This window comes from Eumetopias jubatus, unplaced genomic scaffold (genome assembly GCF_037043125.1).
Source record: "Eumetopias jubatus isolate StellerSeaLion01/CBP00866 unplaced genomic scaffold, mEumJub1_p1.0 scaffold_2, whole genome shotgun sequence".
Lineage (NCBI taxonomy): Eukaryota > Metazoa > Chordata > Mammalia > Carnivora > Otariidae > Eumetopias > Eumetopias jubatus.
In genome coordinates this window covers 108,162,057-108,179,524 of record NW_028274808.1, presented here as the reverse complement: position 1 = coordinate 108,179,524, position 17,468 = coordinate 108,162,057, and the positions used below count along the sequence as shown (strand labels likewise).

The following is a 17,468-nucleotide window of genomic DNA, read 5'->3' as shown; positions in this document are numbered from 1 at the left end:
AGAAATGGCCCAAACAGTTTTCAGTCTCGTTAAAGTTATACCATCTCACTTAAGCCTTTTCCAATATTTTAACACAAATGAGTCTTGTTCTTCATAAAACTCCCTTGGCAACTTTTGTGCATACTGTGGAAATGGACTTAAGACAACTACATTTCATTTTGTACCATCCACCCGGATATTTCATTACATTTCTTCCCTTAAACCAGATTGTAAACACTTCAAATTCTGGATAAGATGTTTGTAGAAGTAGTGAGAACATTACACTGATTTCCTGGCAGATTAAAGTGATTTCTGAAATTCTTTTGAAATTATTGAGTTCAAAGGTACAGTTTAAGGACTTTCTGGTACTTCTATTTCCATAGTAACACCTGAATCACTTCCATCCTCCCTTTGCCCACCTTGCCTTGGGAGAGATACTCATTATATCTGGCTCAGCTGATGGCTAACTGGTTTCCCAACCTTAGTCTACCTCCACATACCATCACTTTTTTTTTTAAGATTTTATTTATTTGACAGAGAGAGAGAGACAGTGAGAGAGGGAAAACAAGCAGGGGGAGTGGGAGAGGGAAAAGCAGACTCCCCGCTGAGCAGGGAGCCCGATGTGGGGCTCCATCCCAGGACCCTGGGATCATGACCTGAGCCGATGGCAGGTGCTTAACTGACTGAGCCACCCAGGTGCCCCATACCATCACTTTTATTAAGGATTTCTTTTCCTGCTTTTGTAGTTTGTCATTGTTTTATGTATCTTATTATAAATCAATGACAATAACTAATTTACTCTCCTATAAAAAATCTGGGTTCAAAACTGTTTTATCCTGTATCCTCTTTGTGATATTGTGATTTATGATATAAAATATATCTGGTTTTTGCTCCTTTTCTGGCGCAAAGCTCCTAAAATCCTTGGAATTTCCTGAATGAAAGAGTTAAAAGGTATCTTTTGTTATGTTATTTAACTGGCTTCTGGAACCCACCTGGATGGGGGCTGGTTGTTAGGGGAACCAACCACCATGTGATTAGAAGGTTGGAACTTTAAGTCCCACCCCACTGACCTCAGAGGAAAGAGGGGCTAGGTATTGAATCAGTTGCCATTTACCAAAGATTTAATCAATTATGTCTCTGTAATGAAACCTCCAATAAAAACCCAAAAAGGACTGGGTGTAGAGAACTTCCCTGTTGGTGAACATGAAGAGATTGGGGGAGAGTGACTCACTCATAGAGGGCTTTTCCCGTAACTTGTCCTATGCATCCCTTCCATCTGGCTGTTCTGAGTTAATATCCCTTTATGATTAACATATGATCTAGTAAGTAATGTTTCTGTGAGTTCTGTGAGTTGCTGTAGCAAATGAACTGAACTCAGGGAGAAGGTTGTTGGAACTTTCAATCTATTGCCCTATGCATCCCTTCCATCTGGCTGTTCCTGAGATATATCCCTTTATGATTAGCATGCGATCTAGTAAGTAATGTTTCTGTGAGTTCTGTGAGTCGCTGTAGCAAATGAACTGAATCCAGGGAGAAGGTTGTTGGAACTTTCAATCTATAGCTTGTTGGTTGGTCAAGAGCACAGGTGACAACCTGAGCTTGTAACTGGCGTCTGAAGTTGGGGGTGGGAAGAGACCATCTTACAGAACTGAGCCCTTAACTGTGGGATCTAATGCTATCTCAGGGTAGATATTGTCAGAACTGAGTTGAATTGTTGGATACCCAGCTGGTGTCTGAGCTGGTGTGGAGAAATTTCCCCACCCACATGTTGGCTTTCCATTGCTTACCTCAGTACCCATGCATGGTACAGGAATAGCATATGCATATTTAATATATAATAATAATGTCTATGTATTTTATCCAAAATTACTTGTTTAGTAAACAATTCATTTAAGTACTTTGCACATTTGGAAAATAGTTACTGTTCAGTAGGTATTTATGTTTCAACTGCATCCTAACGGCAAACAATTACTATGAATATCTATCAATTATTGATCTCTGTCAGCCTATTTTCTAAATATATAAAACATTGATAGCAAAGAAAGAGAAGAAAAGGAAGCAAACACAATGTCCCTTATTTTGAACACTGAGTTGTATGCGCAAAATTTTACCAGAGATTAGGAAAATATTACCTCTGGATCCATGGGTGGATATTTTCGGCCTTTGCTCTTTCCAAGACATTTGGTCTTTCCTCCTTCCAGTAGTTGACACCAAAAGCCCTTTTGGGGATCAAACCTACAAAAGATCAAACATATATATGATTATAAAAATATAATGATCATAAATTGTATACCAAATTTTAAGTGAGAGAGCCTCACCAGTTGGATAAAGAAAATGCACTTTGGTATGCCCATTGTCTCAATTTAATTTAGTTCTGTTCTACAAATATTCATTGAATTGATTTAAAAGTCTAATTGAGATTAAATAAACTATATGTTATTATATATTTTTGAATATTTCTACTGAATGAAGAAAGACCTGAAAATCTTTAATCCAATCTTAGATTGAAATTATTAACTTAAATTTCATATTTTACCTATTCATCCATAAAAGATCAAGCACCAATCATCAAAACTGCAACCCATATACACAGGACTTTTAAAATATTTACTTAGTTATTAATATGATTTCCCTGTCAAAATATGTTTACAGATTTCTTTGAAATCATTCAATGGTATATATTAAAGTGACTGAATGTAATGTAAGTATACTTTTGTGAATATAAACATGAATTAAAGCTTCTAATTTGGAAGATTACTATAGTTTTTCAAGTTCAAAATGTTTACACTTTTTAAAGAGGAAATTAAAATTGTAAAAATAGAATTTATTATATTTTTTTCAGACAACATGAGGCACAGGCCATGCAAGTGGTGAATGGAAAATTAGACAACTCTTCATTTCTTTTGTTGAAAGCAAATGATCCTATGGGATAATTCAGGCCCCTATACTCTTAAATTCTAATGTTTTGTTCCTATGGCTGTACAAAGTTACCAAAGAAAGGATGTGTGGCCTAATTATTTAAACTCAGATATATAAGAACTTTTGTTTAGGACTAACAAGATAGGAAAAATGGAAGAATAACCCAAATAAGAAGAGAAATTTTAAATTTATTGCTATGGGACTTGCTGCATGCATAAAACATCGAAAAGGTTTGCATTTTTGTTGCTCAGCAGATGTTTTAGAAGGATGAAGCATAATTGACTGGGATGTAAAGTTAATTAGTTGCAGAATATTTTGTTGCCCTGGGCCCATTCCTATAATACCGGTGCACCTGCAATTTGCCTCTGCACATATGTGAACTCACTTAGGGGGGAGAGGGAAATTTTCTTCACACAGTTCCCTGCCCAACCTATTATTAGAGACCTGATCCTTGCAGGCCAGGTTGTCCTAGTACATGTTATCAATTAAAATTAAATACATCACTGGTTAAATGGATAAAAGGAAGACAGAGTCATTTCCAACCTGGACTTTTCAATCTAATCCTTGCCTATCACAGTCCTTTCTCTAGTTTTCATTAATTTCCCAAGAGGAAAAACAATTCAGCATGGTCTGCAAAATGAGATAGGGAAGTCGGCATAACTGTGCCCCTAAACAGCATTTTCTGCCTCAGGATGAGAATATTTAACTGCATTAAGGTAAAATACAGTTCTGGCAACAAAGCCAAGATATTTATACCCACGCTGAGAGCATCTCTTTTCCTCTCAGGTGTGTGGAGATCCCAGGATGGGCTGCAGTCTCTCCCTGTCTCCACAGCAGCTGTTGTGAGGCAGAACGTAATACAACTTGAGGAAGAAGAGCCATATTGAAAGTCACTCTTTTAGATAGGGCTGTCATAGCTTTGACTCCACATTATTATTATGTCCTGATTTCATTTATTGCATTGATGTTATATACTCTAACAGAGGGCATTTACTTTTTCTAAGTTATATGAATTCATTGTTTTATGGTTTTGTTTTAGTAGGCATGAAATTGTGAAATGAAGATGCAAAGCCTTTCTCAAATAACTATTGGACAACTCTGAGACAACAACGAATTGGTTGCCACACGACTTCTTTTATTACATTGAACATCACCACAGTTATTAATTTTTGTGGTGTGAGACATATTAAAAACCATATATTTGGTGCTTGTTTGTAATCTCTTCTTGAAAAGTATGATTTTACAGGTTTACTGAACCATAAGCAACTATTTGTAGTAAACAAGATAGAACCATTCCTTCAACTACCACAGGGAGGCAGGGAAAGACATGTTAACATCAATAACTATTAATGTAAAACGTATTCTAGGAAGCTTTGTCTACTTAATCAACAGGGGCATGCCTTGTATTCTTGTTATTTCCATGTGTAGGTAAAAACTTCATTACGGTTGTTTGAGTGGATCAGGAACAACTCAATCTTATTACTGCTTTTCCTGTCCTTCCATTACCCTCTCTAATTGTCTAATTGCTACTTCTAATCTGCTGTGACCTGGGAAATTATATAATCAGGCTTGTTAGAATTTTGTCTAAAATTTAATAGGCTTTGTATCAAGCCTTGTGACAGAGTCAAGTACATGCCCTTTTAAAATATGTTTTGGCTCATTGGAGGTTTTGATTGTTTATTTTGCTTCTTTACCTCCCCCCCCTTCTTTAGTTACCCAAGTATATGGTTTTATTTTTCTAAGATGATTGCAACAATATCTCCCTTCCCATATTCTTTTCTGCAGAATGCTCTTGCCCCTCCCCTTCAAGAGGGGGCGGTCCATTGCCCTCACTCTGGATTTGTATTGGCTTTAGTGACTTGGTTGTAACCAATAAAATGAGGTGAGGTGAAAAGGATGCTGTGCGACTTGCAAGACTAAGTCAGAGAAGGCTATGGCTGTGTTGGATCACACCTCCTTAACATATCACTCCCTCTCAGAACACAGCCACTACACTGTCGGAAAGCCACACAAAGAGGTCTCATCCCATTCAGCTTAGCCTTTGAGCCATCCCAGTGTCTTGTCTGAATTCCCAGCCCCCAGAATTTATCAGCATAATAAAATGGCTGTGGTAATATGCTGGTGGGTTTGGGGACGGTCTGTCATGCAACAATAGATAACTGGAACATTGCATGTGATTACATTTGGTTAGACATTATTTAGTAAATACAAAGTAAAGTATGAATTTATCCTTTTCCCAATTCTACCCCAAATACTGGTCACTTTCACAGAATTAATGATGGTCATCAGCACTTCATTTCTAACCTGTGAATTACTTGGGGTCTTCCCAAGTTTTTTTCACCTTTGTAACTTCAATTTCTAGGACAATTTTTGCAGAATGGGCATTTAAAAAATTTACTTAACCAAACTTATATTGGGAAAAAGCCCACCAAGAAGGGAGTTTGTGATATATAAAATGCCTATAGGGTAACACTATGTAAAATAAAGTATCTGTGGTATTCTAAAGGAAGACTCTACATGAATAATAAGGATACTCCTTTGACTGCTTTTGAGTAGCATGATGATGTATAAATTCACAGCTAGTATTAATGATGCTATATACACACCTACCAGCAATAATTTATGATGGCAAATAATGGAAATGAAATCAAGCATGAGAATAGACTCACGTTAGTGCTTCAGAATAATTATAATGAGGTGTAACTCCCAGAAACTTCTGGACTTCATCCATCACAGTAGCTGGGTCAGATCTCAGCTGCTGTCCATCAATAATTAGCAACTATAAAGTCAAAAATAGTCACTTTGTGAAGAACAAAACTAAATTAAATAGATTGAACTGCCTCACTTGATCTGGTATGACATTAATCAATTAGGTCAGCATGAATAGGAGGAAAATATGCATTACTTAGGATACATTTTAATGTTTACTATTCTTATGTCCTTCCAAATAAACAACAATTGAAGTTTGCCATCGGCATTGTTTATAACCCTTAACTAACTTGATTGTAAATCAGAAATAAACACAGAAACTCTCTTGATTTAGTAGTTCAGTAGAAACTCAATTTTCCATCTGTCATGTAATCAGATAATTATCTAGCCTATGGAATCCCATGAGCTAACCTTGGAGCCAAAGACTTAGAAATGGCATTCAGATGAAAATTACTCATCTATTTTCCTTATAAACCATGACAAAGAACTCAGGTTTTAGTCATGACCTGATCTGGAGTAAAGAATATAAACAGTATGAATGTTTCCTCAAATCCTTACCTCTTGTTCTATCCCACATTCCTGGAGCTGTTAACAACATTTTCCACTTTGACAGTCTAATGTGTGACCTCTTCCTTTCTAAGAGCCCTAGAGGACAGATGTCAGACTATCTGCATGTGGTGTTCCATAAAGGTATTGTCTAAATGGCTGTTCTCTGAGTAGTTGAGTTACTACTTATGGATCACATGATGTCTCCCGTGTGAGGACTCAGCACTCTGAGACCAGCTACTACCCAAAAGAAGATCCCAAGAATATGTTTTACAGCCACTTAACATTTTAACATTATTATTGACATTAAAAAATCCACATATCTTCTTTAGGTATGATTGTCTTATTATGAATTGCTGTCTGTGGCAATGTTATTTCTTATTTTCTGTTTGTCAGGTGCAATACAGCCAAGGTATATTAAACAGAAGAAATTAATTTTAGGACCTTACCTGAGAAGTAGCAAAGTAAGTCAGCCATCTTTCTATGTGGACTGCATACCATCCAGGTACTAGGCATCTCCTTTGTAAAATTTTTAGGTCAGATGGGGCCCAATGTCCGGTTGTGATAACTTCGTAGAAATTAAACCTCAGGGCAGCTGGGTCTTCATGTGATCGTTGGTGCTTTAACAAGAAAATCAATTGTAAAATTGGTGTTCTTTATGCATGCACGGGTATGTGTGCATGTTTGTGTTTGATGTATGTACATGGGTGTGTCTTTTATTTCCAAAAAGTAATGAAAATGATAAAGTAATTTTAGAATGAAAAAATAAAGAGTGCATATATTAAAAGCCAGACAATGGCATATTGCTTATTTAAAGTACAAGCCTTCCATGAATATCAAGTCGTATGCATATAAGCCTGTGGTTGTCTTTGCGTTTACATAGAAGGCAAGAGACAGAGTACAGGATTTTCTTCATGGGTCTGATTAAAAGTGAATAGATATCGGGGACCAGACAAATCAAGCCCAGTGAAAAGAGATTTAGATTGGCAAGAGCAGATTCATATATTACTCTGCTCATTGTCTCATCATAGCTATTCCTACAGGTTCTGACATTTCCCCAATACCCCTCTGTGGCAGAGGCTATGAGCCTAGAGAAAGTAGATGTGTATTCCTAATACTTGTTTAGGTGTCATAAAGACGTTGGTGTTGCCCAAAGTCCTTTCCTTTTGCTCTCCCAAGAATTTCCATCTATCCATGCTAATTTACAAGTACTGATCCACTACTACTTTTCAGTACCAATCTCTGAGTCTTTCATATCAAACCATCAATAGTCAATAGTAGTTGTCTTTGCGTTTACATACAAGGCAAGAGCCCAATACAATAAGAGATTTTGCAGTCAATACAATTTCATAAGCACTCACTAGGCTCCTTACCAGAAAAAAAACTGCTATAGATTCTGGAGATAGAAAGATACAAGCAAAATGTAATTTCTATTTTCAAAGAAATAAAAATTTTCTATGGGAGGCAATAGATTAACAGACTATAATAAAGTCAGATATTTGACTAGAGTCATATACGTTGCTTTGGTAGACAGACCAATAGGTGATCAGTTCTGAATGAAAGATGATAGGATCTTTTTAAGTGGTTGAAAATTTTGAGCTAAAATGTAATAACAGAGATTTTTATAAGTCAAAAAATAAACATAGAAACTAAGAGAACTTGATGTCTTAAGTTTGAGTGAAAGTGGGTGAGTTGTGGGAATGGATGAATTGATTTTGCAAGATATCTAAAAGTTTAACATAAAGAAAATTAACTACAGAATGAGCATGGGAGTGTATTAGGACTTGATGCAATTGTGTAACAGCAGTTCATCTATGTGAGTTAGAAAAATTAAAAAAGTAAAGAGGGGTAAGAAGTGGGTAAACAGTAACCAGTGAGTGGTAGATGGGTGGAATAAAACTTTTGAAGGCCTCTCATTATTTTATATTTATTGACATTCTTATATGTATATGCATTATGCTGAGTACATAGAGACTACATAATACATTGATTTAATACTATGGGTAGAAACTACATAACTTGAATAAAAGAATCTAAAAATACTATGTGCATATTAATATGTTAATGCTAAAATTTTTATTTTAAGCAGTGATAATATGGAACTGTACTTAATCTTCCCTACATTGATTTATAAATGTTTAACACCAACTTTTCTTTATATTCCTGCAACTAAGAAGATTAGCATAAAAATATGACCAGAAGTCACAAAGGGACATATTTTATGGAAAAAATAGCACTATAGCTTCTCTGTGAGGCCCATTTTAAAAATGTGGGATAGAAATTAAGTGGCAGGTGACATTTGTAGGAGTTTCTGAATTACACCTGCTGAGCTTTGGATTTATGGTATTTACTGAATAGACAGGCCCAGCTAAGTAATAGGCTGCATTATTTTGAAATGTGGAGCAGTTTGGGGACCCTACTCTTAGCAATATGGCAATAAAAATATCAGGAAAAATAATTCCTTTCAAACATGTATGTTCAAAGAATTTACTTGAAGAAGCAGGCACAGATTCTCTTTTATTTAAATAGTTTAATCTATGTGAAAAAAGATTCATATAAATTTGTTCTATGGTTTCTGCTAGGAAATGTGCAACATTTGGCCCCAAGTACTTATATTCAACATTTTTAATGAAGGCTTAATATTTCAATGCTTTTGTTACTTTTTTAAAAAAAGTAACTTTATGTTGCTTTGCAATATGAATTTTCATAAAGTGAGAAAGGCACATTTTTCTATCTCTTTTTTTTAAAGATTTTATTTATTTATTTGACAGAGAGAGAGAGCGAGAGCACAAGTAGGCAGAGTGGCAGGCAGATGGAGAGGGAGAAACAGGCTCTCCGCCGAGCAGGGAGCCGGATGTGGGGCTTGACCCTAAGACCCCAGGATCATGACCTGAGCCAAAGGCAGCCGCTTAACGGACTGAGCCACCCAGGCGCCCTGGCACATTTTTCTATCTTGAGGGAGACAGTGACTCATGGATTCTAATAATATTTGGATCTTACTCCCAATCCAGGTGTTCTCCTAGGATCCCTGACCTCTTGCAATCCCAATGTACAGGGTCACATTTTTCTGTCCATTATTATTTGTTCTTGGCCATAAATGTTTATTGAAAAAAGTCAAGAAAAAGGATGAATACAAAAATAAAGAATGGGTAAAAAATAAATGAATAAAGAAGTAATAAAAAATAAAAATTTCTCGTATGCTTTTAAACATTCCCTTTTAGTCTTGTTTTTTGGGGCATTAATTTATATGTGCATTAAACATACACATACACAAATGCACTCATATCATGGGATTTTAGTACATGCACATTATTACCACCACAAATTCAAGATCACCTTTAATTAGGCTTTCACTGCTGTAGGCGATTTTACATTTTTGTGGTCAACTTTATCTTACCCCTGTACAAAGATTTCACACTGCCTTTTTTCTCTGCTCAAACTGCCATTACCCAAATTATCCCCCTCTTTTTCATCAGATTAACTCATTCTCAACTTTCCAAAGGAAGGAGAGACCACTGGAATCACTTCAATTTCTCTATCTCAGACCTTCCAATTAAGTTTTAATGGAAGGATTCTTAACCAGAGCCCTACTGATATAATTCAGAGGGTCTATGAACTTGGCTCTGAACAACAACAACAAAATAGTCTTTTTATTTTTGGTAACTTTTAAATGAAATTTTGCATTTATTATACCAATAAAAATCAGCTATTTTTGTATCACAACACAGGTGTTTCAGATATATCAAAATGCCGTTCATGCTCATTCCTACTTCAACATTACAGCGGTATTGGTCCTGCCATTAGATCTGGCCATTTAATTCCTAAGTAAATAAAAATTTTTTACTGAATTAAAAATTACGTTAATAATTACATTTTTAAAAAGTTGTTTCTTTGTAATTCTATGTAGTTTTATGCTTTTCAAACGTGTTTCTGAAATGGAACCCATAGACTCCAGCAGCTTGCCAGGAGGCTCCCTGCACAAGACAAGTGAAGTCTGGAAATGGATGCTTCCCTCCCATCTAAGCTAATTCCCTATAGTCATCTCTTCCTAGCCCCTCAGGATCCTCACAGGACTGATAACTCAGGTTTCTCTCCTGGGCCTTAAACATCTCTCCTTTTTTGGAAACGTCTCATGATTCAGATCACTACCACCATAGGGCACAGTTTCCTTGAACCCAACTTAACTTCTCTGTAATAAGTCTGTGTCTTGTTTTTCCCCTTTGAAATCTCGCATTTTTATTTCTTCTTCCCACTTAGTTTCTCCTCCACCAAATCCATCTGGTTTTGCTCTTTTCATTGTGTCACTAAAGGCTCCACTTCTCTCAATATCTTTCAGCTCAGTGAAAATAATTCAGGCCTTGTTTGTCCAATTGTCTAATTTCTTAGCAGCCACCTCCTCCATTTGGTAGTACTCAGTCCCCTTGTATTCAGTGTCATCACACTCCTGGAATTTCTTCTACTCCTCTGACCGTGTTCTCTTGTCTCCCTGGCTGCCTCATTGTTCTCTATACTTTGCTTCTCTAAACACTCTCCTTAGGCAGTTCCCCATGTTTGTGGCTTTTTGCCTCTGATTCACAAATTTCTGTCTCCAGCTCCGACCTCTCCCCGGAGTGCCTTCTGACTCTACTGTTCGTCTCCGTACGACAGTGATTCCGTACATCATGCTCACCATTTGTGCCACATCTTTAGCACCCCTCCCCCCAACCAGTCCTGTTTCCTTCTTCAAGTGCTTCTATTTTTATGGGAATATATACTCATCATCCAGTTGTCCACATCAGAAATTTGGTTCATCCTTGACAGTGTTTCCTCACGAGGTTCTGTTCGTTTTAATCCCTACATGTCTCTTGATACTTTATACTTCACTCAGTCTGTACTTACTCTCACTGTCAATGCTGCCTTTATTTCTTAGCAGCCTCTAAAAGGAAATCTGGTAGTCACATACTGGCTTAACTCTTCAAAGGTTTTCAGTTGCTTGAAGAATGGTAGCCACATGGTTCCCTTTCCTGAGTTCTGTCCCCTGTGTACGTCTCAGACTCATCATCTCCCACAGGTCTCCACCTCAGGTTTTGCTCTCTAGCCACATGGAAGTTTTCTTAGTTCTTTAAACGTGCTAAGGTTCCTTGCACCCAGGGGACCGCATATACTTTTCCCTCTCCCCGACTCTCCTTCTAACCCACATTGTTTGACTAGTACTGGGGTATATAAAGGCATAAATATTTGTCCATCCCTTTGAAGTTTCTTTATGATTGATTCCAGAAGAGGATCCATCGCACAATAGGACCCTTGCAAAACTATTTTGATAATTATTGCCAAATTAGTTTTCAGAAAAGATTTCCATCTATAGCCTTCTATTGCAACATTCGAATATCTTTACCATCACACCCTTGCCAGCAAGGAGAATAAACATTACAATTTTTGTTGAGATGATATTCAAAAAGAGTATCATTTTGATTTATATTTTGTTGCTCCCTAATTGGGTTGATCATTTTTCATATAAATTGCTGAGCAGTTACATTTGTGGGTGTCTTCGTGTATGTGAAATATCTATGTGTTCTGTTTATTTGCTCATTTTTCTACTGAGGTATTATATTTTTTATTTTTTACCAATTTACAGAAACTTTTTTTTTTAAATTACGGGTACTAAACCATTTACCATGTATTATTAAAGATGCTCTACTTAGATATGTACTATTATTTTGTTAATTCTGACAGACTAATATTTTACATGTTTATACTGTCTATTCAATCTATTAATCCTTTATGTATGATGTTTTCTATTACTTTATGCCTGAAATTCCTTGCCCAATTTCACACGAATCAAATATTCAGCTTTTATCACTTGTAATTTCTTTTCTTTTCCTTTCTTTTTTGGGGGGGTTAGCTCTGTAGCATTTGACTGTTAAATACAACTGGGCATCTAAACTTTATTTTGGTATTCACCATTGCTTGCATTTAAGCTATGGCCAAATGTTTTTAGAAGTATTTTTTACTGCTTCATACCTGGTACCAAGAGTATGCCCGGTCTGAAGGGTCGATGAGAATGGTAATGATCTTGGCTTTGGGGACCAGAGATGCAGCTCGCTTGGGAGCTTCTTCTGAATGGAAGTAATTAGCACTCTTTTCAAATAGAAAGTCACTTGTAATGTTGGGTGGAGTAGGAAAAAAGTCCATATACCTGAAGGCAGAGAAAAACAATCAGAGATCTAAGTTTTACTTCATGCTATGGATATGAAATATTTGAACATTTTTACATTCATTTATATTGAGGTCTACTTATTAGTGTCATAATAGTTGAAATCATGGCTATGCCGTATACTTTGGCAGTAAGACAATCCGAAGTATTACTATTTTAATGAACTATGGTAGGGCAGGGGAAAGGGAGGTGAAATAGGTGGATTGTTAAGGACAGAGGGAAAATCTTTTAGATTTGGGATGATATCTCTGCTATCAAAAGCCAAATCCAGAAAAATTAAGTTTACCCTTGGCAAAAAGCAAATTACAAAGTATTGCCTAGCAAATATTTTAAAATAGTAAATTCTTGCTTGCAAATTTGAATGCAAAATTTTTAATTTGAGATCAAAGTGCACAAGAGAGGAGGATGTGTAAGTCAGAAGAGCTATAAAATCCTAAGCAGAGTAGGGCATAGCTGCTCTCTTCCTTTTTAACTTCTGCATAATTTGTTGTATGTGTAGCAATGTGAACACATTATAGTCTATCTAGAGTCATTAAGAGGCTATTTCCTGCCAGTTGATCCTGTGGTGCCTTGGTAGGTTCACTCCTCCATATGCTGTCGGAACATTCCTCTGTGTATAGATTATGGAATCAATATGTTCAGAGGTTAACTCAGTGCAAGGCTTTAATTATGTGTGTAATTCTCCTTACAGCTCATCACTTCTCTAACCCTCAAATGTTCTAGAAATAAATAATGAGAGCAATTAAGGATTCATATAAGACACTTATTTTCCTCTTTGACATTTGTTGTTATGTTTCCCAAATGTGAAGTGGTGAAAAGTCTCATCTATATTCCTGCTTAACAATTTGTGTTCCATTTGAGCTCACAGATAAGAAAAAATTGCTGTTCTGCTTTTAGTAACTTGCATGCACTTCCAAAATTTATTTAGTCTTTTTAAAGTAAGGTAGAATAGTCATATCTTAGATGCAGAGTGGGCACATCTCTTCCCATGATAGGAAGCCAGATCTGCTTACCGGCATTGCCCCTCCCCTACTCTAGCCCTAGCTGGGTCTAAACAGAACAGGCCTCTTGTTGAGGACAGGCTCATATGTGGTGTTGACATAAAGTTACACACTGCAGAGTTATGCATTTAGGGGAATTTCCCTGGAGGAGATTTGCCTTATATAACTGGAAGTTGGAATCAGTGTGATAGTTTCTTAAAAAATTGGAATAAAGCTAGAAAAAAGCTCCAGAGTAAAAACCGGTTCTAATATCAGGTTTATTCTCTTTCAGTTTAGGGAAAATATTGTGATTTTAAAATTTTTCATAATTTATTAAATGCAAAGTAATATATCTTTTATGCATGTGCACGGCTGGCATTAATATGGTTTTGGAAATGCTATGTTATTTGCATGACAAATATCAGCTTATATTATAATACAACATTTTATAGTCTATGTGGTTAATGAAGATACATGTCACAGAGTATAAAATAACTTATTTATTTGTTTCCTCAAGCATCATTTGTGAAGACAAATTATGTAGTTAAAAAAAATTCTAGGCGCAGGAAAATAGTAATATGCTTAAGCAGAATTTTAAATTTCCTTATGAATAATTCTGAAAAAAATATCCCATAATCTTCTTTATTCAATCATATTAATTTACCAGAAAAATATTATCATTATTGCACTGTCCAAATTATAGGCAACACTGATTAAACATATCGTTGTTATAAATTAATTTCTAATTCACTATGGTAGAATTGAGCATAACAAATTTATGCTGTAATTATGTAGATGCCACACATACATCTATAATCGCTCTGCCGTGATTGAGCATGTATTAATAATGGTCTTTAGTTTTTGTTATTTTCCTTACCAATCAATTCCCTTGTGGTAGTTGTTGCCATTAAAGAATTGAACTTCTTCAAATGTTTTGGGACTGGGAAGATTGCTGATGATGGAAGGGTGCATAAGAAGGAATAAATAAAGTGCAGTTGTTCCTATAGCAAAAAAGGAGGCAAAGGGTTATATATGGCAACAAAAGAAGAGACAAATACTATTTTAGCAAAATTTTTGCTCAAAAAGTAATATCCAGAAGACCAAATTTTCTGGTATTAAAATGATTTCCTTAAGGGACCCCTGGGTGGCTCCGTCTGTTAAGTGTCTGCCTTCGGCTCAGGTCATGATCCCAGGGTCCTGGGATCCAGCCCCATGTAGGGCTCCCTATTCAGCGGGGAGTCTGCTTCCCCCTCTGCCTCTATCCTTCCCCCACCTGGAGCCCCTGCTCATGCTCTCATTCTCTCTCTCTCTCTCGGTGTCTCAAATGAGTAAAACCTTTAAAAAAATGATTTCCTTAAAATCAATTAGGTGCATTTCATGTGGCAACAATCTAAGTATTCTTTTATTAGTCTTCATGATTCCATTTACCTAACCATCTGATTTAATATTAGTACATAGGCAAAGTGAAGCAGACTGATGATACAGCTCTTTTCCTGTCTGATGTTTTTTTTTTTTTTACATTTTTTTCTGTTTGATATGCAATAACTATTCTCCTGTTTATAGGGTGATACAGAGTTTCTGCTTTAAATTATTTTATTTGAGGCAGAAATCAGTTTATTTGAAGAAAAATACAAAATAAGATACCACAGGAGATGTATAACATACAAAAAATGCAAAAAACACGTAGGTGGTTATACAAAGATAAGACAAAACTGGGCATCTGAAGGGGACGATACTGTGCTTTAAGCTGGGAGAGAAGTTCAGAAACTGGTGGTTCGGTTTCCCTCCGGGAGTCAGGTGAGTGGCTAAAGCATCAAGGGCATCCAGCACAATACCTGAACCTGGTGGATTTCAATATTATATTCAAATCAATTAAATTAAATCAAACTACTCAACACATGCTGACTGGTGCTACTCTATGTGAGTCCCTGGTGATATTTTTTTTTTTTTTTTTTCCTGGTGAGAACTCTTGAGAAGAAAAACTCATTTGCTGGCCTTGATCAACTTAAAGTGTATGTGTGGACTTGGGTCAAGTAAACAGGTAATTGCAACACAGTGAGACAGTTTCCATAGTGAGAGAAGACCAGAGTGCTTTTCTAACACATGAAAGGATGGGTGTCTTAGACTTGAGAAGTCAGCTAAAGCTTCCAAGAGGAAGCGTTTTTTTCGGCTTGTACCTTAAAAACTTAAGTGTTCCCAGTAAGGTTGAAAGAGGATGGCAGGAATCTGGCAAGATGACCACTTGAATGTCCTACCTCGCAAAATGGGGCAATCTGATTTAATAAACTGAGGCACTAGGCTGGACAGACTGGCTGATAGAACCCACGGAGCGTACACATCACAGAATGCTCAAATGCAATCTCTGACCCTTGTTTCTGTTTGAGTTGGGCCAGAGACTGAGGGCCATGGCAGAAAGAATCATGGAGTGACTGGGTTTTCATAGTTCTCGTGAATCAAAATTTCCCTTCTGGAAAAGATCCCTTTTGTAACACATTGGACCCAGGAGGGTTAGTTGGATTTCCCAGCCCTAGCAGAGTTGGAGATGAGCTACACAGGTGGGCTGGCAGGACAGTTACAATTGCAACTAGGGATCTGGAAGCCGAGCAGATCATCAGAGATTTGGCATTTTATTCCAACATATCTTAAGCTCATAGGAGCAAAGTCTACTGTGCTTTAAGTATTAATGAGATGGCCACCTAATTAGATCTTCACAGCTTTACGTGACCACCAAGACTGAATAGGGGCATGAGTAGTTAAAGGAAAGTGATAACAGAGCTAAGGGGACGAACACCTTGGACAGAAAGGTGAAAGCAATACAGAATAGGTGGTTCCTAGTGAAATGGGAGGGTAAAAATTAAAAAATGCCCTTAAAATTTAATTACTAATTAAAAACTTTTAATTATTTTTATTTTTTTAAGATTCATTTATTTATTTTAGAAAGAGAGAGAGCACAAGTGAGCACAGGGGTAGGGGCAGAGGAAGAGGGAGAGAGAGAGAATCTTAAGCAGACTCCCACCCTGAGCGCACAGCCCACCCAGGGCTCCATCTCAGGACCCTGAGATCATGACCTGAGCCAAAACCAAGAGTCAGTCGCTTAACCGACTGAGCCACCCAGGCGCCCCAAAACAACTTTTAAAAAATTAACAAAAATAGGGGCGCCTGGGTGGCTCAGTCAGTTAAGCGTCTGCCTTTGGCTCAGGTCATGATCTTAGGATCCTGGGATCGAGTCTCACATCGGGCTCCCTGCTCAGCAGGGAGTCTGCTTCTCCCTCTGCCCCTCACCTTGTTTGTGTTCTCTCTCTCTCTCTTCAAATAAATAAATAAAATCTTAAAAAAAGATAAAAATTAGCAAAAATGGAATCAAATCATATAAAGTCAATTTAAAAATTAAAGGAGTCAGAACTAATTAGGAACTGAATTAGAGGCCCAAAGGACCAGGCAGAACTCTCTCAAACACATTGAAAAACACAGACATAAAATTATGAGGGGCAGTGGAGGCCTCAAGAACTGATCTGAAGTGCTCCTGAAAACACAGTTCAAAAAGGAGAAACTATGAGAGGAGGAACAAAAATGTTCCAGGGAGGGGCGCCTGGGTGGCTCAGTCGTCAAGCGTCTGCCTTCGGCTCTGGTCAGGATCCCAGGATCCTGGGATCGAGCCCCGTGTCAGCTCCCCGCTCAGCGGGAAGCTTACTTCTCCCTCTCCCACTCCCCCTGCTTGTGTTCCGTCTCTCGCTGTGTGTCTCTGTCTATCAAATAAATAAATAAAATCTTAAAAAAGAAAATGTTCCAGGGAGAAGAAATAAATTAGAGTATTATATAATAGTATTTGGAAGGGAACAGGGAATTCAGAACAGTTCTTTCTATATACCTTTTAGGATGGGACCTACATAAAAATGTTTAAGTGATGATGATGATGGGAATGGTGTGTGTGTGCGTGTGGGCACATGCGTGAGAAAGAGAGAGAGAGCGAGATTTGGGACACACAAAAGAGCTGAGAATATTGATAGTTTAATATCCCTGAGATGTTGAGACTTGATGGATCCAGTGTACAGATAAAGGAATATTTTTGAATTATTGCTGAATATTGCAAAATACATACATTATAATCTCACTCAGTAACACGTACATATGTTTAATCACCC

General features: G+C 37.0%; 1 protein-coding gene across 1 annotated transcript in view; it reads right to left on the bottom strand.

Moving 5' to 3' along the window:
• LOC114196665 (N-heparan sulfate sulfotransferase 4) overlaps window positions 1-17,468 on the bottom strand; it is a 256,389-nt gene that overhangs the window by 952 nt on the left and 237,969 nt on the right. The window contains exons 9-13 of the mRNA XM_028087396.2: window positions 14,204-14,327; window positions 12,154-12,328; window positions 6,603-6,773; window positions 5,568-5,677; window positions 2,112-2,214 (exon numbers count right to left, since the gene is read on the bottom strand). Of these exons, the coding sequence (XP_027943197.1) occupies window positions 2,112-2,214; window positions 5,568-5,677; window positions 6,603-6,773; window positions 12,154-12,328; window positions 14,204-14,327 (683 nt within the window). The remainder of the gene's footprint in view (window positions 1-2,111; window positions 2,215-5,567; window positions 5,678-6,602; window positions 6,774-12,153; window positions 12,329-14,203; window positions 14,328-17,468) is intronic.